The sequence below is a fragment of the Pezoporus flaviventris genome, unplaced genomic scaffold (assembly GCF_033815535.1).
Source record: "Pezoporus flaviventris isolate CSIRO_AGI_PZ_B2104156 unplaced genomic scaffold, CSIRO_AGI_Pfla_v1 ptg000013l, whole genome shotgun sequence".
In the NCBI taxonomy this organism is placed as follows: Eukaryota; Metazoa; Chordata; class Aves; order Psittaciformes; family Psittacidae; genus Pezoporus; species Pezoporus flaviventris.
Genome location: NW_026892561.1, coordinates 17,879,860 through 17,904,023, shown reverse-complemented (window position 1 = coordinate 17,904,023; position 24,164 = coordinate 17,879,860). Strand labels below are relative to the sequence as shown.

Sequence of the window (24,164 nt, the reverse complement as noted above, 5' to 3'; positions counted from 1 at the left end):
TTCATAGGATCATCGGTTTCAGTGAGGTTTTTAAATTCCCACTTTAATACAGTGAAACAGGTGTGGAAATGTTTGTCAGAGTGCCACATCCTAGCCCTCATCATGCAGGATGTGAGAGAGCATCTCTAGGGAAGGTGTGACCCCTCTCTGACCACTGCTCCCAATTCCCCTCCAACTGCACCCCTGAGGACTGCAGTTTGTGGCATAGGAGCATGGCACTGCATGTGGCTGGTGCCAGGAGAGGAAGTGCCTTATGTGGACAAGAACTTCCTGTAGGGATGAATTCCGGCGGATTCCCACAACCCCATGCCAGTTTCCAAGCACCGACTGTGGCCACAGCTCCTGTGCACACCACTGCATACAGAAGCTATTCACAGCTCTTCTTTCTTACCCCCACAGCAACAAACCCATGTCTGAATGGCAAAACCCCTTCAGCGCATGGTGACCTCCAGGTTACTTGGTTCTCATGCCTATGCTTGCTGCTGCCAACCTCTCTGCTGCCCTGCTTGCAGACAAGTTCAAAACCTCTGCTGTGATGAAGCTTTTTCAGACTGTGCTGTCCATCCAGTCTCAGAGCTGAGCATCTTTGTAGGATGGCCATCGTGGCATTTTATTTCAGGTTCCCCTTCTAAACCAGACCCTTAACACCTGGCAGGAGCGGACATACTTGTATAGGGAAGGATAAGTAATGCCTCTTGACAGACCCTGAAGGGGTATAGTCAAGGCTTATTTATACAGAACACAAGGAGAACTTGCAAAGATCACATCAGTGGCTCTTTCAAAACCAGGCCAGGGCTGTAAACTGGAAGGGAAACAAATCCAAGTCCCAGCTAGTTTTAGATGGCATCTTTCCTCAAAACTTATCTGAGAATTTTACACTCTCCTTCCTAGTTGCCAGTCACTAATGCACTGTAAAAAGCAACTTAATCTTTTGTTAGTTATAGGCTGGAGATATCAGTATATGAAATCTATTTGGACATGACTCTTTCTAGTCTGGTTTTGAGGTTACCTCAATAAATTCTACCTCCTCTGTATCTAGAAAGTTTGTAGACTGCCCTGTCCCCTAACTCATACCTCAAGAGCTATGTGTTGTGCACATGCTTTCCTTTTTCTCACATCACAGGCTTGTTAAATCAAATCAAACTGCACCCAACTCTTCATCTGTCTGTCACACATTGACCAAAGCACAGAACGCTCTTTTAAAAGGAAATGCCATTGAGAGCACTATGCCTTCTGTTGTCAAAAGAAAAAAGAAAAAAAAAAAAGCTGAAAAGGAAGCTGGTGTGATTCAAAATGACAGGATGAAGTCACAAAGAGCCTATGTCACTTCTACCTCCAGTTCAAAGCACAGACACTAGAGAGGAAAGAGATACATGTCACTGACCGTCTCCTCCTAGCCTGGTTTCTGCCACACAAGCGTTCTGTGAAAGACCATGTTCAGTGTCGATAACTGTTGTGTGAATCATTTGCCATAGCGGTATAAGAGAAAATATTTCCAAAGTTTTCTTGGGGGACATAGTCTAGTATTCTGTGAAATATTGCTTTCCTTTATATGGATACATCTCACAGACAGGAAAGCCAGCAAGCTCTAAAGAAAGGGAGAGGGGACAGAAAATGGCATACAGCACAGCCAAGTGCATGAGGTGGTGCACCGCAAGATACAAAACATTATCATGGGCCCTGCCACATCATCAGTTGTTAATATCTTCCTGCTGCATGCACTAAAATGAAATAGAAACTGGAAAGCGGGAATGTCTTTAAGCTGACATTCTAGCTGATAGACTAGACACTAGCAAGAAATTCTTGACTATGAGGGTGGTGAGACGCTGGCACAGGTTTCTCAGAGAAGCTGTGGATGCCCCATTCCTGGAAGTGTTCAAGGCCAGGTTGGACAGAGCCTAGAGCAACCTGGTCTAGTGAAAGGTGTCCCTGCCCATGTCAGGGTGGTTGGAACTAGATGATCTTAAGGTCCCTTCCAACCCAAACCATTCTATGATGATTCTATGATAACCATCCTTAATTTCGTCCCTGATGTCTCCCACTCCCACAGGACTCCTGTAGCGTATGACCAGGTTCTGCTCTCAGTTCTCCCCCAGTGCTAAAGAAAACCCCCAGGGTCCAGAGGCAGTGCCAGGATTTTCTTGTGGTACAGAGGGTGCTTAGCTGCCACTTTCAGTGATGGCCTGACTCATTGCACAACCACCTGCACACATGGCTTTTGTGTTTCCTTGTATGCAAATCTCACCAGGGTTTGTTTGCCATCTCATCTCACATCCTCACTTATTACTTGCTGCTGCCTTCTCTGAACTATGTTTTGTCACCCTCTTTCTGAATGGAGTGTTTAATTTAAAGGCAATGGCAGGGCTTTTTACCTTCCTTATTTTCCACCCAGCTTTGCCTATCTGCATCACTCTTCATTGACAGCAAACTTCTCTGTTATACAAGGACAGGCACAAACCTGCCCTTCCCTGTCTGTACTTTTTCCTTTTCTGTATTTTTGCTTTCTAGGTCTCCTTGATCCATTACAACTTGTGGATTTGGTCTAGTTCTGTTGCTCCAGGTGCAACCACCAGAACCTTGACAAAAGTCAATTAGTCTCTTTGCTAAATCCGTGCTACTATTTAATTGTCGTTGTTACTGTTCTTCTTAGTCTCATCCCATCTGTGAATATTTTACACATGCACAGCAAGGTAGGATTTACTTCCCCGATTCCAGCCCTTTGAATTGTCCTTGTTACTGTTCTTCTTAGTCTCATCCCATCTGTGAATATTTTACACATGCACAGCAATGCAAGATTTACTTCCCTGATTCCAGCCCTTTGCATCATTAACACAGTACTCCGTTGCTAACTGTTGGAGCGCAGGAGCCAGCACCGAATCCTGGAAAAGGGCAGTAACCCTATTTGTAAATATCTGATCCCAGAAAACACCTCCTGCTGCTGTGTGCTAATGGGATATTCATGCCATTGCCAAATTAACCCAGGGTGCAACTTTAGAAACCAGGAAAGGCTGCTCTAAGCTAACCCCTTTGTGACTGTGAGGAGTGTGTTCATGAAAAACAGGTGCCTCACACATCTTACCCTGGAAACAGCCTTGGAGCAGCTCAGGAGGACCCGTATGGGGCACCACTGCCCGGCAAGACACGGGGAGGGGAGGGCTGTGCTGGCAGCAGGAACCCCACTGCAGGCCCAGCGCTAGGCCTGGGCACCTAGACTCAGAGGGTGCTGGGACAGGAGACCAGCTACCTCGGCTGCGATGACAGCGTCTGGTCCCGGCGCCGCTCCCCATGAAGCGCCGTGGCCGGGGGCACCCACCCGAACCCATGACAGGACGAGGCCGCCCCCATCGAGGCGAGCGGGGGCACGGGGCCCCACCACCACCACCACCATAAGCCTGCAGCGTCTGCTGGCACTTCCGCCGTCCCTCGCGCTTCCCTCCCAAAGCGGTGTCGACCAACCGGCGGCGGCTCCCGGAAGCGCTAACACCAACTTCCGCCCGTTGCTGGGCGACATGCCTCAGTAGCTTCCGGGTGGCGGGGTCAATTTCCGGGAGCTCGGTGGCGTTACTGGGGAAGGGGGGTGGCGGTGTCATCATGAGCACCATGTTTGCTGACACTCTCCTCATCGTTTTCATCTCTGTGTGTACCGCGCTGCTGGCCGAGGGTGAGTGTTGGGCCGCCGTGGAGCGGGCTGCGGCCTCGCTTCCTCAGCAGGCCGATGGGGCCTGTCCTGGCTGGGCTCTGGTGGACCGGAGGGCCCTGTCGGCGGGAGGCCTGAGCGGCTTGGGGCAGCCGGGAGGGGACTGGGAGGAGGCTGCTGCTTCTCGCCTGAGTCGAGCCACTCCTGAGCACTGGGAGCGAGCGGCTTAAAGGCTGGAACGGAACAGAAAGGAAAGGAGAGCGTGTGTCGGGAAAGGAACAGGGCCGTGAGAGTGTGCAAGAGCTTCGGTTTTTCAGGACCACCGGAGGCTTGGTGGTTGGAGGGCAGAACAGGCACCCTAGGAGATGGCAGGGAATAACTACAACAAAACCAACCTGTGATGCAGAGCAGTGAGAATTGGGTTTGTTTCCTCTAGGAGGAGGAAAGCAAGGAGAGGATGAATTAACAGTTCTTAGTGTGCCTGAAAGAGGACAGTGGTGATTTTCTGTAGTTGTCATGGGAAGGATGTGAAAAAAGTGCCTGAACTTGCAATGATGGTGACTTAGTCTGCTTGAAAAGGCTTTTTAAATGGTAGGGTATTGAAATAGGTGCAGCTTTTTAAGGATGTGTTGCATAGGTACTTTTTGGGGTAATCAAAGTCAGAGGCTGCTCTCTCTTTCAGGCACTGAGCTATATCACCGTATCTCCTTCATCCCAGAGCTGCAAGACACTATCTTTAGGTATTCAATGGCAGGGAGAGTCCCAGGTGAAATGTGATACTTGCTTTTTTAGGAACTCTACTGCATTGCATTTGGATTAGATGGTGTACACATCCTTTGCTTTTCACAGCATAAAGATGTGTCCACCTCAAGTGTCTCAGAAGCTTCTCTGCAGCTGGTGTTCCCTGCGACTCAGCAGCAGCCCTGTTGGCATTTTTTTTACTACTGCTTCTGCACTTGTGATGCAACTTATTTTGATCATGTTTGAGTGCATTGAGTGCATATTTTGACTTTAGAATCTCTTGAGGTCTGTTTAGCTTAATATCAGTTTGCCTTTTCAAAAGGGGATACTGCTAACAAGCAGGTCCTCATAGGAGTGGGAATTAATCCTTAGGCCTTAATTAGGTGCTATGAAAATGCAGAACAGAAAGGTGTTTATTACCTTAATCAGCTCCTGATTTTAAGGTGAGTAACAGCTGGTAGATATGAGCATGAAGAAATCGAATGAGTCCCAAGGAACAACAGTGCTCAGCAAGATAGCTGTTAACATCTAAGGACATTTATTTTATGGGCATCGTTGCTACATGGAACTTGAGAAGGGGATTTGAAAGAAGGTGATGATACAGTTTGCTGTATTATAATGTGGTTTTGTAGATGTCGTTTAGATATGACACATTTTTTTGCCTATATATTTGCAAACTTGTATTCCTATTATTGCAAGAGGTCTTTATTTAGTAACTTGCGGAATATTTGTTTCAGGTATAACTTGGGTGCTGGTGTACCGCACAGACAAATACAAGAGACTAAAGGCTGAAGTGGAAAAACAGAGCAAGAAATGTAAGTGCTCTTCAGACACTAGAGAATGTCTTGTTGCTCCTGTTGCTGTAGAAGATATAAAGTTGAATAGAGTATGTGCTCTGAGAAATACCTGTTGCTTTTTCTGCTGAGTGACAGAACTTTATTCAGCTTGGCTTTCATAGCAGCCTATTTCTACACATTACACAAATGTGTACTGAGGGGACTTATTTCTGTACTTAATTCTTGTCTTTTGCTGGAGGGGAGGTTAGTATAAAGACCTGTGGTATTGTCTGAATTGCCCCTCTTAATGGAGGACAGGAGGAAGTAAGAGATCAATACTGGCATCTTCTTTTGTGAACAAGTAGCCAGTGTTCGTGTATGTAGCTTCCTTTAGAAGCTTGAGATCAGTTTAAAGATGCAGTTTCTGCTTTTCAAGGGCAGTTGAGAATTTGAGATCTGAGGTAAGAAAGAACCAGGGTTGAACAATGAATACCATGAAAGGAAAGCATTGTATGTAAAGATTGAAAGTGGTGATTAATGGTGGAGAATGAGTAAAGACAAAGCCATGACAGACAGGTTTGGGCTATCAGCTGATACAAAAATAAATTATTCTAGTGTAAACTGGAAACAGATAGAATTGAATAGGAAGAAAGTCTCGGGCTGCTTCCATAGAGAACTGATCTGGGAGTGGTTGAACAAAGAAGGCAGGAAGGGAACTGAGGATGAGCAATCAGAAGATATGCCTCGGATATAGAGAGCAGTGGTAAACAGGAGGGTCTGAGTGTGGAGTGTTTCAATCGACCTGCTTGTATCTGAAGCCAAGGAACAGAGAAGAAATTCAGCTGACCTTTCAAACTCAATTGCACACACCCTTACACAAGTTGCAGTATACAACTGGGGCCAAACCTGGGTTGGGGTTACCTTAAATATTTCGCCATGGTGCCGGTGTGCTTAGTGCAGGAGAGAACAATATCATCAAAGCATGCTTTTTCAAGTCTAGCTTATCCAGCCTTCCCCTGGGCAAAATAAACCAAGGAATTGAAGTATAGTTATGCTTGTATCACAGCTGCTATATTAGGGCCTTTTGTCATCACAGCAGTCTCAATGGGGATTGCATCTCTGTCTCACTTTATTCCCACTTGACTGACAAAAATGTGTAGGTTAGAATTGGACCCAGAAGAGCAAGTTAGAGAAGAAATTGAAACCCAGCTGAAAACTGAGTTAATGTCCTTGTGTGTTTGTGTTGTGGAACTCTGAAAGCTGTTAGCAGAGCTTGCTCTCTAGGGCTTAATGGTTGCTGTAAGAGTTTAATGTTTTGTTTTGTAGCTCTCCTGATATCTAAACTGTAATCTATGAAGGGAAAGATGTGAGATTCATGCATCTCAATTAGTTTCTAACATCCTTCTTTGATTTTCCCACCCCCAATAAAAAAAAAGGCAAAGCTGTAATAAGGAGTCACTAAAAACGCATTTTTTTGGGTTTTTTTTCCTTCCCCTCCTATGCTAAGGACAGCTGGCTGACCTGATGGCTTACAGACAAAGTGCAAAGTAGACTACTTGAGCCACACCTTTCAACTGTTATCTAACACATCTGAAACAGGAAAAAACACATTTGAGATCTTTAAGCTCTCCCATGAGAGTCCCAGCAGTCCTTAGGATTGCAAAAACAAATGGGCCAAGTAGTGTGCTCAAGCAGAGGTTATTAATCCTGGTTCTTAGTTTCATCTCTTCCTGTCCCCTCACTTCTGTTGAGAGTCACAGCATTGTCTGAAACTGCTGCGGAGACCATAGTAAGCATTCTGGGGTAGATGCAGTAAATTTGCAAGGCTGAAGGCTACCTCTAGAATTGCTGCTGTGTTGTGTATGTTCCCAGGGATAGGTTTGTGAGACTGGCAGTTACTTCTTCTGCTCAAACCATAAGGGAATTAGGGCTGTAGAATTCCTTGGGATTGTCTGAAGTGAAGCTGTCGTCTAGAGGAGCCCTTTCATTAGGGCTGAGAGTAGATAGGCCTGAAAAGAGTCGGTGTTCTCCAGTAGTGTTTAGAGTGGAGGCCATGGTTTTATGTGGACTAGGTTGGGACAGACTGATCACAATTTCCCAATAGGATCTGGAAAAATCAAGGTTATGGAGAGAGCACTCTGTGAGCACTGGGTGTGCTGTGTCATCTGGCACCTCTCTCTGGCATTCTCTCTGAGCAGACTTACCTGTTTTTTCTACTTGTGCTAGTCTGTCCTTTGGAGATATGCTTGTTCTTTGGAAAGGCCAATTGTGTCTTACTACATTACCACAGAAGAGGTGATTTTTAGGTATCTTGTCTGGGCTACTGTGGTTCTCTTAGCAGTTGTGACTGACTCAGACATTTCTGAAGGCAGCGCAACAAATCCTTGTGTGGCTTGGAAGGCTGTATTATTTAACCTGTGCTTAGAAATAAAGTCTAGCAGATCTGTGCTGAGCTAGTACTCCATATGGGAGAAGAGTCCTAATGCTGAGGTCTCTAAGCTGATTCCGTGAGCTAAGAAGGAGCCAGGTCTACTTGGTTGAACAGATATGGTACATGTACACAGAGTAAAAAAGGGCTGTTATCTGTTGCTAGACCGTAGTCATGCTTTATCATTGTCACGTCTTGTAACACTCTTGTAATAGCTCTTAAATGACAATGTCTCTTATTTCCTGGAAAAGCTCTTGCTGTCAGCAGAGCATTTGCAGGTGAGGAGCCCATTTACTGTATTACATGTCCACTATGCTGGCTTTAAGTTAGGCTTTTTTGCTGCAGTGGTAGTCATTCACTGATGCTTTGTGAGTGTCTGATTCAGGGTTGTAGTAACTTTGAGCTTAAGGTTCTGCTTTAAAATATCAGAAATGCTTCAGTACTAATTAATTGAAGAATGGCGAGGCTGAGTCTGACTACTTGGACAGCATTTCCACTGAGAATGCCTGCTTGTGAAGAAGGGATGTATGAGAACACAGTCTTTCCTGTATTCTGCTTCCCACTGCAGATAATCGGGAGCAGAGCTTGCCACAAAGGTCTTTTCATTAGACTTGCTGAATCAAAAGTACTGTCTAGTATTAATGACAAATCAGCAAGGGTCATTTGAGCCAAAATTGTCTCCAGACTGCTCAGTTAACAATGTAGTGGGCTCTTGACAGAGTTTATAATTATCCCTTTAAATATTCTGGTATCTCATCCAGTGCTTTGAAATGTTGTTATTAAGTGTTTGGTGGGGTCAACCTTGATGGTTTATAAGTTGTTGATAATGAATATGTTCTTAGTCTTGCCCACCTTTGTTTCGTCTCTGTTATCTAAAGGAATAAAATACTTTGGTGTGTGGAAAAGGAGGGCTGGTATCCTTACATAGAAATGACAGTGTATCTTTCTTTTCACATGGCAGTGGAAAAGAAGAAGGAAACAATAACTGAATCAGCAGGCCGACAGCAGAAAAAGAAAATAGGTAAGACTGGGAGACGAGTGCGGTGCCCCAAGAGTAGGGGAAAGTTGAGAAACTTCATGGAAGTGATTATCCTTTCCTTTCTTTCAAAACTGTTTATTTAAAGTGATACTAAAGCTAGTTCGTGGCCTGATGACTGGAACATAAACACTTTTGCCTTACCCTTTCAAGAGAGGAGACATCTAGCCTCCTGATGGTATTAATCAAATGCAGAGAAGGGCAACGTCACTGAGAGGAGCAGCATTTCTTTCTCAACTGGTTGCCTTTCTCTCCAATTTGAGTCCTTATATCCATGATTATTACTAACTTCTGTTGTCAGAGCTCTGCTACAGTGCACTGTCAGCTTGCAACAGCTATATGACTGTATGAGTGTGACTTCTGAATCTTTAATCTTTTTTCCTCATTTGAGCACTTCACAGCTGAAGGTGTTCACATGATGCCTGCAACTGCACTAGATTTATTGCAAGTTTGATAATTTTGCTCAATTTTAGGTAGCGATATATTTTTTGTTGCTGTTTGTTGTTGTGTGGGGTTTTTTCCATTGTAAATAAATCTAAGTCTTTTGGGGTTAAGGTAACTCTAAGTACTGAAATACACAACAATAATATGGTAGATGTTTAATGGGTGTGAGCTTCAGAAGGTTCTATTATCTACAGGTCTCTAAAGTAAAATGTGCAGCAAAGCTCGGTGAAGTTATTACAGAAACTGTGGTAGGAACACTTCTGAGAGCTCCTGGGAGTTGGTTTCCTCATTCTTCTGTAGCACCAGGTAGCTGGATTAGCCATTTGATCTGCACACAGTTTGGGAATAATTATAAACATATCCTCAAATAGTTCTTCCTAGGTATAAAAGCTGTTATCATTAGAATCCTTAAGGGACAGGAGCCAAAATTCTTCCTCTTGTGCATTTTTAGTTCTTAATCTTGAATAATCTCTGCGTGAGATGAATACCACTTGGTGGATATGCACCTTTACAATGTTATGTGCTGTTCTTAGGTATGGTCACTTTTGAATGTGTGGCAATGACTTTTTTTGCAGGGCACCATCCAAGCTCTGTTCCTAGCACAGAATATTTTACTTTGCTTGGAGTAAACTAATAAACAGAATCTGAGGAATTCAGATACTCCACCATTTTTTTTTTTTTGACACTGAAATTATCTTGTTTTGCAAATGAAAAACAAAGCACAAAGGGACTAACAACAGAACTTAGGAAATGACCACTGATTCTGCTTGCTGTGATGCTGCTGGCCAAGCCTGAGATACTGAGGCTGATTTTTTTGGAAGTGCTGTATAACTTCAGTGTCTGATTTATTTTCAGGCAAAGCTGAATTTGTAGTGTTTCTGAAAAATAAGGCACTAAATGTCAAGCTGGACATTCAGAAAATGACTCTTACAGCTGTTAAGTGGCTTGGAAATACCTGATCCAAGTAATTTACTGGATGTCAAATCATCCTGTAAGATGTAGCATTGTTGTAACAGCAAGTTTATTTGTGCTGGAGTTCCTTTAAATTCTACCATTCTAGGTAGAAAAAGTAAAAAAGAGCTGAGGCTTTACAGCTAAGTTACAGCCATCTACAGACCTGCCTCACTTGCCATCTGTTCTGTGCACAGAATATGGCAGGAGGTGTGTGTATGATGTTACTTGGTTGCGTAAGGGATGAATCATGCATATGGACAAGGAGGTAGGGTGAAAGTTGCATGGGAAGGCTTAATTTGGTGTTCCCTGCTTACCAAACTTATTTTTAAGTGTGAAATGAACCAACTTCCGTCACGATGTGTCCAAATCACCTTTCACACTGCTGGAACAAGACACCTTTAACATCATGGTGCAGCCTTCTGTCATTTCAGCTGAAAGAGTGTGTTTATTAGCTTAAACTTTGCCACTTTTTCTTCTGCATCCATGTGTCCCTAGAAGAAAAGACAGTGATATTCCCAGGAGTCCAGGAGCTCTGGGTAGACAGCAAAACAAAAACAAAGTAACAAAATCCAACACCACCACCCCACCCACCCCCAAAAAAACCCACAAGCTGGCAAATAAGGTTATTGCTGAATCTGTGTATCCTGGTTGTTAGTGTTCTAATGAGGAGAATAAGGCAGCTTTGGACTTTAGGATGCTGCTTTTTGACCCACTCTTCTTTCTCTGTGCCTCTACCCAGCTCTATAGGAAAGTACTTAAAGGCTGCTTATGTATGACTTGGGGAGAAGGGTGGTAGGACACCTGAAGCCTGTTTGTTTAGAACTTGTAGAAATGGGTGAGAAACATATCAGGTATATTGGGAGACCATGGCTGTATTCTTTATCCCTGTGTAACCTTTAACCCATCTAAACAGATGGTTAGTTATGTAGTGGGGCATGTGGGGGAGCAAGTATTGTTGCCAAATGTTATTTGTAAAAAGCTGGCCTGCAATTGCTGTAATGTCCCAGAACAAAACTCTCCACCTGTATCAGGAAGCAAGTGTCTGGAAAGTTCCTGCCAGAGTGGATGGTATGTAGCTAGGAGCAATTGAAAATAGCAATGAGGATTCTAAGAAATTGAGTAGGGATGTAGCTGTTGTTTTTTTTTTCATAATGTTTACTCGTCATCCATGTATTTAGCAGGGGCTTGAAAGATAATTGAACGGGGCTGTGGGCCTCTTGTCCTGTGGATCCCTACTGAAGTTGCAGTATAACTTCCATGCTGGATAGCCCTTGACAGTCCTTCTGCATTCCCCTTCTCTTTGCCCACACTGTTCTTCATTGTCCACATGCCTACTGTCAGCTAGGTATTGCTTCTAAGCCCTGTCTGCCCCTCTGGATCCTCAGTTTGAGAGGAGCACAGGGCACAAGGGATCATAGAATCGTTAGGGTTGGAAAGGACCTTAAGATCATGTAGTTCCAACTCCCCTGCCATGGGCAAGGACACCGCACACTAAACCATGTCACTCAAGGCTCTGTCCACCATGGCCTTGAACACTGCCAGGGATGGAGCATTCACAACCTCCCTGGGCAACCCATTCCAGTGCCTCACCACCCTTACAGTAAAGAGTTTCTTCCTTATATCCAATCTATACTTCCCTTGTTTAAGTTTTAACCCATTACCCCTTGTCCTATCGCTACAGTCCCTAATGAAGAGTCCCTCCTCAGCATCCCTATAGCCCCCTTACAGATACTGGAAGGCTGCTATGAGGTCCCCACGCAGCCTTCTCTTCTCCAGGCTGAAGAGCCCCAACTTTCTCAGCCTGTATTCATACAGGAGGTGCTCCAGTCCCCTGATCATCCTCGTGGCCCTCCTCTGGACTTGTTCCAACAGTTCGATGTCCTTTTTATGTTGAGGACACCAGAACTGCACACAGTGCTCCAGGTGAGGTCTCACAAGAGCAGAGTAGAGTGGCAGGATCACCTCCTTTGACCTGCTGGTCACGCTCCTTTTGATGCAGTCCAGGATACGGTTGGCTTTCTGGGCTGTGAGCGGACACTGAAGCCAGCTCATGTTCATTTTCTCATCGGCCAACACCTCCAAGTCCCTCTCTGCAGGGCTGCTCTGAATCTCTTCTCTGCCCAACCTGTAGCTGTGCCTGGGATTGCTCCGACCCAGGTGTAGGACCTTGCACTTGGATAATGGGAACATGGGACAAGAAGGGTGACAGATGGTAGATAATGTGCAAAGCCAGAGCAGTCCTCCAACGAGGCACATGGAAAATGCCCTCTCAGAAAACTGGGCATTGTTGAAGCTTCTGGTGACTTAAGGACAGACTAAATTTCCAAAGTAGTGTTTCAAAGTATTCTCTGCAAAAACAGTAATACACACATTACTGAAATTCATGTAGGAAGTACCTTTTTTGATAATCTTCTAGGTGTGACAAGGGGTTGAAAAGTCATTACTAAGACCAGGAGGATGTTAGTGTTGCTGAGGCGGGGTTTCCAGCTCTGTGTATGTTTTCCAAAATGAAGTACTTCATATAATGTATTTATAATGGTGAGTCCAGTGTGCAGCGAATTGAGACTGATCTTTTTCAGAAATGTGATATAGAATCACTGTCTCTGTTTTCTGGCAACACTGTTCATGCTGCTGTGTTGGTTGAGTTAGCAAATTTGGCCTGCGGTGCAGATCTTTCAAAAGTGCTGAATGTATGATTCTAGCTACTGCCTTCTCTTTTGTGGCTGCTTTGCTGCATGTGTCTGTGGTGGAGAAGCAGTTGGCTATGTCCAGTTCTTCAGTTCTGCTGTCTGACATAGGAAGCTGGAGTTAGCTTTGGAAGTGTTGTTTGTTTGGAGAGCCAGAAAGGTTAAGTCTTCCTGGAAATGAAAACACTCTGTTTTCTAAGTTGGTAAAATTGATAAGTGTTTGTTGGTTTTCTTTTTCCAGAGAGACAAGAAGAAAAACTGAAGAATAACAACAGGGACTTGTCAATGGTAAGACAATTAAGTTCTCAACTGCTGAAGATTTCAGTGAGCTTTCCAATGGAAAGACTTTATTCAGTTGGCAGACACAGCAGCTTGTCCTCCTGAAAAGTTCTTCTGGATTGCTTTCTAATAGCTACAGGTTTTTGTATGAGCCACTGAGTTCTCCACCAGTTACTCCTTCATCTCATGCCCAACCTTATCTATGTTCATATTTAAAAGTCTCCACGATGCTTTCGAAGTAGAATTAATATCCTCTTTTAAGTTTTGTCTTCATAATAATCCCCTGCTGATTTGCTGTATAGGCTTAAGGAAAAAAAAACAACCTGTGAAAGGTTACAGGACAATTCTTGAGCACTTTTTTTTTCTCCTGAAGCAGCTCTTCACATCAGTGGTCCACTGTGGCTGCCTTTGTACCCAGCTGTTGACCAAATTTCTCTTGGACGTTCTCCAGTCACTTTTACAATCACTCTGTCCTTCTGGGTCTTATGTTTTCTTTCTATATTCCAGTGGTGCTGTACAAAGCCTATTCTTAAGGGTATGAGCTCATAATCCCTCAGTGTAGGTCTGTTCTGATTATTTCTGACCTTTCTGCTTGCAGGTTCGGATGAAATCCATGTTTGCCATTGGATTCTGCTTCACTGCCTTGATGGGAATGTTTAATTCCATGTAAGTATCAACTTTATGGATTTTTCTTCAGTTTTCATAGTGAATATATTCTCTACCTTCCCGCTGTCACCTGAAGTGTTACATCCAAGAACTGTAACTAAACTGTGTAAAATGGATCAGTATTTCATAAGAAGATGCAGTTCTTTTGTCGCCCACGCAGACATTCTGCTCAATAGGGAACACTACATGCTGGATGCAATCAAATTGAACAAATTGCATTAGATCTAGACAAAACTCTAATGTTCTTTCTGTGTGGGAACATCTTGTTTAGGGCAACTTTCATAAATGTCAGGTAAGCAGCTACAGGCATCAGCTTTTTTGGCTTTGCTGTAATAGTGTAAGTGAAAATGCTCTTGCAAGAAAAACTGGGTCAGTTCCCTTGCACTCAGAAATGAGCTGTAATTGCAGAATTCAGTGTTGTCGTACTTAAGATGATCAGTCAAGATAGTAACATGTTCAGGCATGGGCTCTAATCTTCCTTTGCTTTAAAAATGACCTGGGGTGGGTCTAGTATAAAACCAAAAACCAAAAAACCCACAACAACAACAGAAAAAAACACTGACCCCCCCAAAAACCAGAAAACGCCCCCAAAAACACCACCCCCCCCAAAAAAAAAACAAACAACTAAACAAAGACAAAAGTGCCCAAACTGGTTTGCATAGGTATAGACAGCTTTGTTTCAGATATGCAAAACTGAGAGACTGTGCTTGACTTTCTAAACTTGGTTTGGTCTTGAAATGCAGGCTTCCCTTCTGATAAATCTGAAGGTGACGATGTTCAGATTGAAATAGCTTTCTTGCTAACAGCTGAGGCTATTGAATTAAAATCTAAGTATGTGGTTCTCTGGCCTTTGGGGCTAGATAGTTAAATTTCTGCTCCTGGTCTCAGTCCAAGGTAGTGTATTTGTATCTGAATGGCAGCTTTGGTGAATTGTGCCTACACTGAAGCTGATAGAATGGTTTCATGGAGCTGGTTCTCGCATACTATCATTCTCTTGACATAGCATATACAGCAACTGCTTGTCTCAGGAGGAGAGTACTTGAATTATGAATTCAGTAGGCTCTTAGCTTCCCTCTAGGAAGCTGCTACTGCCTGGTCATCCATGGAGGTGCTGTGGGTGGGGTACGAAAAAGAGGAAAAGGGTGGCTGACACCTGCAGTGGCTGTACCCTCATTTGCTTGCCTCTCCTGTTCTTGAATGAGTTCATTTCTCTGAGGGACAGAAGGGGTTGGAATCATACGGAAGTAGCATGGTGTGCTGCCCTTTGGACAAGTACTATGCAGATGCTGCTACTCTGTGGCTAGGCACCTCACCTTTGCCAAGTGTCAGCCAAAATGGAAAATTCTGTGATGACTGCGTCTCTTTCTTAGAGTGCCAGTAGTAATAGGGCAGCAGAGTGGACCATGATGAAAGAATATGTAAATGTCAAGAAGGCTGGTTTAAACCTGAAGTGCAGGATACTGAAAATGAGCAGCAGAATAATTGTTGTGGTTTAAAAGGTATATTAGGGCAGTGAGAGCTGTAGCGGTGGTGGCCTCCAAGCAAGTGGGATTTCTTCTGAAAAGAAATTGGTTTCTGTGTGTTTCAGTTTTTTCTTGTCAGAAACTTCTTAATGCAATCAGTTCTTTGTCTTACTCTAGGAGTTGTGCATTTCATAAGCTTGGAAACCTGCTGGAATTGAAAGCAGGTACCTCGGGTGCTACTGCTGAAATACTTGTCATTCTCACAGCAGGAATAACGCAGAATTTTAAGCCACTGGGGGATGTTACAGGGAGATAAACATCCGTTCCTGGCTCTTCTGCCAAACTGCCTGTGAGATGTAAACAAAGTTGGTGTGTGTTTGAGCTGTAGCTGTGTGACTGCATCTCCACAGGAAAGAAGGCTCATTTAGGATATCTTGAAACAAGAAACACCTGTTAGAAAATCAGCACATGCAGAGGAAATAACATCCAAATATGCACATGCTGATGGGGCATCATACGCATTTACTTCAAAAGATTGGGTCTGGGTTGGGAGAAATCTTTGGAACTGGCCAGAATTCATACTCTGTCTGATGTCCTGGAATGTGGACCTGGAGTAGTTCCAGGAACAGGCCAGGCCACTTAGAATATGCGATATTATCCTGCCTCTGCACTGTCTTTATCTTCAGAGCTAATGCAGAGAAAACTATTGGTGTTAAAAATCATTCTGTTGATGGCTCTCTTAAGCATCTTTCTTGTGCTAAGAAGCATAGTTCCTCTAGGAAAGGAAAAGGTGCCTTTGTCTTGCAGTTTGCTTATAAAACGTGGTCTTGCTTAAAGCAAAGAATCTGTTGCCTTGCAGTGAGTGCAATACAGCAGGGTGATAGTCATCCATCTTTTATTCAAGTTCTGGGAAGTTATCTGGACTGGTAATAAAATGCATCATTAAACTGCAGAACACCCAGTAAGAGTTTATGAACCATCTTGTCCAGCTGATCACTTAAATCACTTTGAAACACTGGCTATGGCAAAACTGTTACTGAGTGAAGCCTGCTTAGCCTGTGGATGAATGGGTGTGGGGGACTTTGTGAGAGAGTTTTTTTTAACTTATTTATACACTTATATATGGTGTATATAAAGGAGGTCTGGAGAAGGCAGCCTGGCTTTTTAGCCTTCCATGCGGTCTTACCTGCTCCGGTGGCCTGTTGAAGAAGCTCACTCACTCTTTCTATAGCCAGAGGCTCTTCTACTGTCCCCAGTTCTGATGCAGTGCTCTTTTTTTTTCCAGATTTGATGGCCGAGTGGTGGCAAAGCTTCCATTTATTCCCCTCTCATACATCCAAGGTCTCTCCCACCGCAACCTTCTGGGTGAAGATTACACTGACTGTTCCTTCATCTTCCTGTACATTCTTTGTACAATGTCAATCAGACAGGTGAGTACATTGCTGTGTCTACTGCATGCAGGGAAAGCACATCTCAATCCATAAAGAGGAGTCTATTACTGCTGTTTAGTTTTGCATGTATAACTTTTGATCTGTTTTGGATTTCTGTGTTTGTTTATTCTTATGCTTCATATCCAAAGCAATTTTAGGTTGGAATCAAAACCAGCTACTATCCTGGACTGGTGTGGAAGACTTGACTGGAGGTTTACACCAGGGTGCTAGGACAGAGTTGGCAGAAATGGGTTCCTTCCTTGTGTGTGTTTGTAATTTAACTTTGCAGATTGCCATACCAAGAGATTGTCTCTGTGAGCAGACAGTCTTAAGAACTGCTTCTTAGTAATGATGACTTTTACAGTAATATGGGAAAAGAGAAGTGTAGCATCTTTAGGGGGAACTTCCTTAGTGGCTTGAGGTTCTGTAAAGGTTAAATCAATCCACAAAGTTGCTGGGAAAGTGAATAGAGTTAAACCTGTTGTTTTGGGTTTGTCCTTCCTGGTTTTGCTGATTGCCTGATTATTTTTTTTTTTTTTCTTCCCCAAGAGTTGTAAGAACTTTACCTTTGGTGTCAAGGCTTTCCCAGTGCTAGGAGTCTGGTATGATAAGCCAAGAAGAGTAGGTTACACATAGCTCTCCAGCAAAGCTAGTTAGGCCTATCTTTTCAAAAAAGCAGCATCAGTGAGATAGGGGAAGTGCCTGCTCAGGAAGGTTCCTGAGCAGCTTAAGTGGCATAATGGCCAGTGAGGACAAGTGGGTCTTCTCATTGCAACCGGATGTTTACTTTGTTTTCCAAACTTCCCCAGAGTGCTGGGGATAAGCTACTGGGTTCTGGGAACTGGAGAATGCTGGTGAAACCAGCTGAAAATTAGCTGGTTTTCTGTATTTATATTTCCTTTGATTCACTTCCTGAATTCTTGCTGCTTTTCTCCTTGACCAGCTTGTTGCTTTTCCTCAGTGGATGACAAGGGACTTTGAAAAGCTTAAAGGAGATACCTGGGGGGAAGTGACATGTTATGCCAGCTGCTAAGAGAAGTTTGGATGAGCTTGATGGAGCAGCTTGATAGTAGAAAGTTCCTTTAGTCACAAAGTGTGTACTAGTGAACATTGGTATGGGGTGGTTGTTTTGAAATTAATCTCTGCCTGGTGCTATGCAAATCAGATAACAAATTATAGAATAGTTGATTTTGGAAGGGTCACCTGGAGGTCATCTGGCTCACCCCTCACTCCAAGCAGGGACCAGCTTCAGAGTACTAAAGGCCAGGAGCTTGCTTCCTCATCCGGTTGCTGCAAGACAAATACTGTCCCACTTCCCAGTGGGAGTGGGAGTAAAGGGAGCAGTGTTTGCTGCTTTGAAAGTAATCAGACCTTTTTAGCTCATGGGATCATCTTCCTGAATTCCTGGGATGCTGTGGTCTGATGCTGTTCCTTCAGGCAATCTAGTCTGGTACTGCTCTGTGTTATCTGTTAATGGGAAGACCCTTCTTTGCAATGTTGCAGATTATTATATGAAACTAGCCCTGTCAGCAAGACTTTTCTGCACCCACTGGGTTGGTTGGGGAACTCCCTTGCTGAAATCCCCCATGGATTTTTTTTTTTTTTTTTGTCCAAAAATATAATTCCTGTGGTTCTAGTCGTGGGCATTTCCTGATGTTTCCTATTGTGAAATCTGTAGATGGCATGAACTGAGTGGTGATCCAGTCTGGCTCTGGGCAGAACCCAAGCTGTTTGCAGTGGGTTGGGCTTTCAAGAGAAATTCCAGGAAAAAGTTGCCCTTGTGCTTTAGAGTTTATGTGTCTGGTCCTGCAGAGGATAGAAGTTACTTTATTGCTTTGGAGAAGGGTGGTTTTGCTCTGAAGTGTTAAATTGCAGTCTTAGTGCTGCCTTATCTATGTGATCATGGCTAACAAACCTACTGTTCTCCAGCTGCTAGGGCAACTGGGTTTCTTCCTGCTACATGGAGGAAGGGCAGAGACCAGCCACAGTTTGTGCAAAAGGGAAGAACTGAAGCTGTGATAGCTGATGTCTGCTCTTGTCTTAATTACTATTTGAAAGAACTTGGGTAATAACAGCACTGGGAAGAGGGCTTTAAAAGGGTGTGAGAGGGCAGGGAAGAGGGGAAGAAAGTAATCAAGGGCTTAAAATGGTTCCAAAGACTTGCTTTTGATGTTTTTGATGACTTTAAGGCCGAAAGCTTTGTGACCCTTTGTGTTTCACTGTGTGGAAAAGGAGAAATCACAAGTACTCAGCTTTGAAACAGCTGTTAGCCCAAGGGAGGAGAACTGATGTGGGAGCTAGTGTCTGGCTTGATGCTGCTGACACTAGAGAAGGAGTGGACATGTACCAAAAGTCAAGGAACAGGTTGTGAACAAGCTAAGGAGACCATATATTCTTCAGGCTTTCCTTAATTCTTGTAGCTGCCTGTGAAAGGATTAAGGGCAGAGAAGAAAGACCTTTGGAGCTCAGAAGTAGAGGAACTCGTGTGTGTGGGGGGAAAATGACCTGAAGGAAAATTCAGGGGAGTACATGATGGTAGGGAGATTAACTGGACTGTGATTAAAATTACATTAGTGGGATGGGCAGTAGCAGCATCAGGCAGTCTCTTCATGCAGTCCTCAGGCATGTGAGGGTGATAAACTCTTCAGACTGACTGGGAAGCTTGCTGCCTGTGACCTGGCCAGCATCTCCTGAAATAGTCAACTTGCAGTGAGTAACTTCCTTTGCGCTGTTCCCAGCTCTCCCTGGCACGTAAATCCTGTCCCCTAGTTCCTCCTGCCTTCCTGTTTGGAGAGAGGAGGGTTGCTGGGAGAGTTCCTCCAAGGGTCCTTGAGCTATTGGGTTTCAGCTGGGAAAGGCTGTGGCTTGGCTGGGTGAGAGGCATAATGTCAGGGTTATATCCTCTGTCCCTCCTGTTTCTGAGCTCCCAGCTTTCACCTGTGATGTTTGTGAAGAGGGATACGTTGCTGTTCCTTAGGCATTTGCTGGTCTTCATTTCCTTTTCACACATGCCTGAACTGTAGATTAGGCTGCTTCTCTCTGAATGTGTTCCCAGTGGGAAGGGGAGCCAGCAGTTATTCCTACTGCCAGGAGTGCACTTTCCCACATGGTCCGATCTTGGGGCAGGGAGACAGTTGCTGCCTTGCTTTTGAGGCCCTTTTGGGTTTTGAGACAAAATCAGAAGCAGCTCGTGTCCTTGCAGTCATTTGAGGAAAGATCAGAAGAACTTAGATGAGGAATTTGGATCCTTAAGTCTTGCAGTCTTCCCTCCCTATTCCTGAAGGTGATGGCCTTGTTTGTGTTGAAAGCAGAATCTACAGACTGCCTTGTGCAACATGGCCCACAGATTTCTGCTGGACCTTGCCTCAGCCCTGATGTTTCCAGCTATGTAGACTTCAGGACTGCTGACTTGTAAAACTTGCTTTGCAACTGGTGCAGGAGCCTAGCTGTCTTACACAGCAAGGAGGGAGACAACTATGGAAGGATTATGCTGGAGACTGTGGTCTTGAATCTTGTGGACAAACAAGCTGTCATTTCTCTTTCTCATGGAACTGTTCAAGCAGATGTATTAAACTTTTTAGCACTACAGTTCTGTCTTGATACTTAAAGGAACATGGAGGAGGCAGTGCACACTTCCTTTCTTCCATGGATGCTCTTCTAGGATCTCTAGTGTTCTCCACAAATGAGGCAGTACAAACCTGGTAGGATCCTGGTCCTGTCTGCTGCTGACTCTGTCAATCAGCTGCTTTTGGTTTCTCCTTTCTGTCCATCTCATGACTAAGTTAGCTCTGAGTAGAGGAGCCACACAAAGGAGTCTCCCACAGCTAATGCTGTAAGATATATTCAGTTGCTGAATATCAACCAGTGGCTGATTGATGTATGCCATGGACTAGGCCTAATGTAGTTCTTTTGTAAGTGTTCCCCTCCCCTCCTTTACTTTCATGCTTGTGTGTGGACTGAAACCTTCCTTTCCATAGTCTCTACCTGGAACAATTCCCGGTTTTGGTTGGTTAGTTGGTTTATTTAGTTTGTTCTCCTTCCATGTTCAAGACTCTATGACTCTGCTATCTGACTTATCCTGACAGTTATTTTTGAAATGACACTAGCCAGGACTCAGCTGGTGACATGAGGAGGGCATGGTTATTTTCTTCTTTCTCTTGCATGAGATGTCGCCATCTTGCCAGCACTGCATGAGCAGCATCTTGAGCTGTAGTTATTTACATGAAGGATGATACTGAAAAAACTTTTAGCTCTTTATTTTGCAACAGTGGAACTACAAAAGGAATTTCACAAAAAGGGAGAAAAACATCAAATTTAAATCTCTTGTGATTTTTTTTTTTTTTTTTTTTAGTTGATGCCTGCTGCTTGGTTCTTTCCTTGTTGTTTTCCACTGAAACATCCTGTTCAGATGCAGATGAGGTCATCTTAATAGTCAGGTTTTGGGTTTTGCTACGTATGCCCTGTTATGCTGCATGTCTCCACTGAACCATTGTTCAGTTTGCATCACTAGCATTCATGTTAATTCTGTGCCTAAGCTCCTGACTTAAACTTGGCACATGCTCTGGTTGCCATGTTGCTGACCCATGTTCTGGCTACATTAGGAGAGAGCCTTCCTCACCAGCTTGCAGACCCTCAGGCTCTGATGGCTGCTATCAACAGTGTTTTCTGGAACTTGTGAAAACTGAGGGCTGATTTGGTTCTGTCTGTGAGCAGATGTTGGGAGCCTGTTCCTGTGTGTCATCATCATATCATGGCTTGACTTTGCGAACAAAGATTTAGGAAGGGCTTTACCCATGCTTACTACAAGTGTGCTGACGGCCAGCATAAAAGGCCAACATAAGATAGGCAAATCCAGCTGCATAAAAGCACAGCGAAAGGTCTCTTTGGGTGGTATAGGTGGGGCACGATTCTTTCTACGTTGTCTTTTCTCCTCGAGACTAGTTCTGCATGAGTTCTCAAAGGAGTCAATGGCATTATGTATGATATGTCTCCAAGTCTCCCAGTTGGAGGCCAAGGTGGACCACTGATGGTAGTCAACATGGCCACGGCTAAGGTATTGTTTCAGGGAGTCCTTATATCTCTTCTTTGGGGCACTTCTCTTGTGACTACTGGTGGCAAGTTCACCATAAAACGCGATCTTAAGGAGGCAGTGATCCTTCATCTAGAGACGTGCCGTGCCCAGCACAGCTGCAATTTCAGCAATATGGCCTTGACACTGGTGAGCCCTGCCTGTTCGAGGACAGTGACATTTGACACATAGTCAGTCCAGTGGATGCTTAGAATTGTACGGAGGCAGTGCTGATGAAAGCATTCGAGGAGTCGCAGGTGATGGCGGTAGATGACCCATGATTCAGACCCATATAAAAGAGTAGACAGTACAATGGCTCTATAGACGCTGATCTTTGTACTTTTCTTCAGGTGCTTATTGCACCAGACTCTTTTACGGAGTTTTCCGAAGGCTCTATATGCCTTTGCTATTCTGTTGTCTATCTCTTTGTTGATCGTGGCATCTGAGGAAATAATGCTTCCCACATAGCTGAACTGACTTAAGCTCTGACTTGCCAATGGTAATGTGGGGATGATGGTAATCTTCTTGTGGTGAAGGTTGGTAGAGAACTACTGTCTTCTTCAAGCTGACTTCCAGCCCAAAAATCTCAGCCGCCTCCGCAAAGCAAGATGTTAAATGCTGCAGAGCTGCTTCTGTGTGGGCAACAAGGGTGGCATCATCAGCAAAAAGCAGTTCGTGAACAAAATGATTTAGGGTCTTAGTGTGGGCCTTCAGTCGCCTTAGATTGAACAGGCTACCCTCAGTATGATATCGAATATAGATGCCGTTTTGTTTGTCGAGGTCTACCGTAGCCCTTTGGAGCATCGTGCTGAAGAAGATTGTGAATAAAGTTGGTGCGAGAAGGCAACCTTGTTTCACACCATTGGTTATTGGGAAGGGCTCAGGGAGTGCATCGCCATATCTGACTTGGCCTTGCTGATCCTCATGTAACAGGATAATCATTTTGAGGAACTTTGGGGGACATCCTAATCGTTCCAAGATCAGCCACAGGCCTTTTCTGCTCACAGTGTCAAAAGCTTTGGTGAGGTCAGCGAAAGTTACATAGAGCCCCTTATTCTGTTCTCTACACTTTTCTTCCAGTTGTCTGAGAAGAAGTACCATGTCTGTGGTACTTCTATTAGCTCTGAAACCACACTGACTTTCAGGTAGAAGTTCTTCTGTTATAGCAGGTACTAATCTGTTCAATAGTATTCTTGCAAGAATTTTTCCAGCAATGGAGAGCAGAGTTATACCTCGGTAGCTTGAGCAGTCTGACTTCATACCTTTTTTCTTATACAGAGTGATGATGATAGCATCACAAAAATCTGATGTGTACACTGCAGTTAAGTTGCAAAGATAACTGTTGTAGGTTCATTTTAAACCAACCCATATGCAAAGACATTAACAAGGTATCTGCCAACTGACTGTGGTGCGTAGCTGGAGGTAGAAAAGAACAGTCATACAAAATATGGATTTAATGATCAGAAGGCAGTTGTTGAGATGGGGGAGAGTGGCCCAGCTGTAACTGTAGCTGTTGTGGATGATGGCTGTTTGACTCTGTGCTAAGCTTTTGTGCATACATAGGGATAGAGGTCCAATATATATTAGCCAGATTGGTAAGGCTGCATGGGTGAGAACTTGCATCTCTTGAAACTAGTGGCAAGCTGTATTTGTGAGAGTTGGGATTTCTGCTTTGTCTCCTTTGTCACGGCCTGACACCATCCTCTTCTTCTGCTCTTGTTTTTGCAGAACATACAGAAGATGCTTGGTCTTGCTCCTTCCCGGGCTGCCACCAAGCAAGCAGGGGGCTTCCTTGGCCCACCGCCTCAGGCAGGAAAGTTCTCCTAAAGCACAGTTAACAACCTTCACAGAAGGTCTGACCAGTGCACAAGACTGCCTTTGGGAGGTAACAAGATGGGATCCTGCACCAGGCTTCACAGGTCCGAAACCAGCCTATGCAGTATTTGCCACAGTCTTGGAAACATCTTCCATTTGGAGTATTCTACCAGCAGTTGTTTGCTTATCAAACTAAGAAAGTTCTCAGAAGATGACTTGACCTTTTTTTCTGGTGTTTCTGAGAAATAAATGGCATGGGCATGTTTATTTAGATGTCTCTTAATTGTGTGGTAGGACAAGTAGAAATACATTGATTTAGTGCAGTTGATTTAGTTTACAGCAGGGACATCAGCTTGGGTGGCAAGAGTGACTTGGTTGCAAAGTAGACAGTTTGGAAAATTCGGAATGATCATGCTGTGAAGTGACTCTCTTGTCTTAGCCATACTGGCTATAGTCCTGGGTAGCAGGGAGCTGGACAAGTAGGTGTGGCCTTCACAAAGCTTCCATCGTGGAGGGTGAGATTTTTTTGTTGGCTCAGGTGACTGCAGGCAGCAGAACCTGCCCTGGTGCCAGCTGCTCTTGGAGATTGCAGGTATTTCTGGATGTACTGTCAGCATGTGTCTTCCTGGCAGAGTACGGCCCCACAGCATTTTTTGGGGTGTTCGGTGGCTTCTGTAAAAATTGCTTACTTAGGCAGAATCTGTTCAATTACAGAAACAAACCTGACCTGCAAACTTGAG

General features: G+C 44.2%; 1 protein-coding gene across 1 annotated transcript; it reads left to right on the top strand.

The window, feature by feature from the left end:
- The first annotated feature begins 3,498 nt into the window (after positions 1–3,498).
- Positions 3,499–23,691, top strand: TMCO1 (transmembrane and coiled-coil domains 1). Its single transcript, XM_061451936.1, has 7 exons — positions 3,499–3,661; positions 5,116–5,193; positions 8,544–8,603; positions 12,945–12,991; positions 13,581–13,648; positions 16,397–16,541; positions 23,338–23,691. The coding sequence occupies exons 1-7, from the start codon at positions 3,592–3,594 to the stop codon at positions 23,434–23,436; spliced, it is 567 nt and encodes a 188-aa protein (XP_061307920.1). The 5' UTR covers positions 3,499–3,591; the 3' UTR covers positions 23,437–23,691.
- The last annotated feature ends 473 nt before the right edge of the window (positions 23,692–24,164 follow it).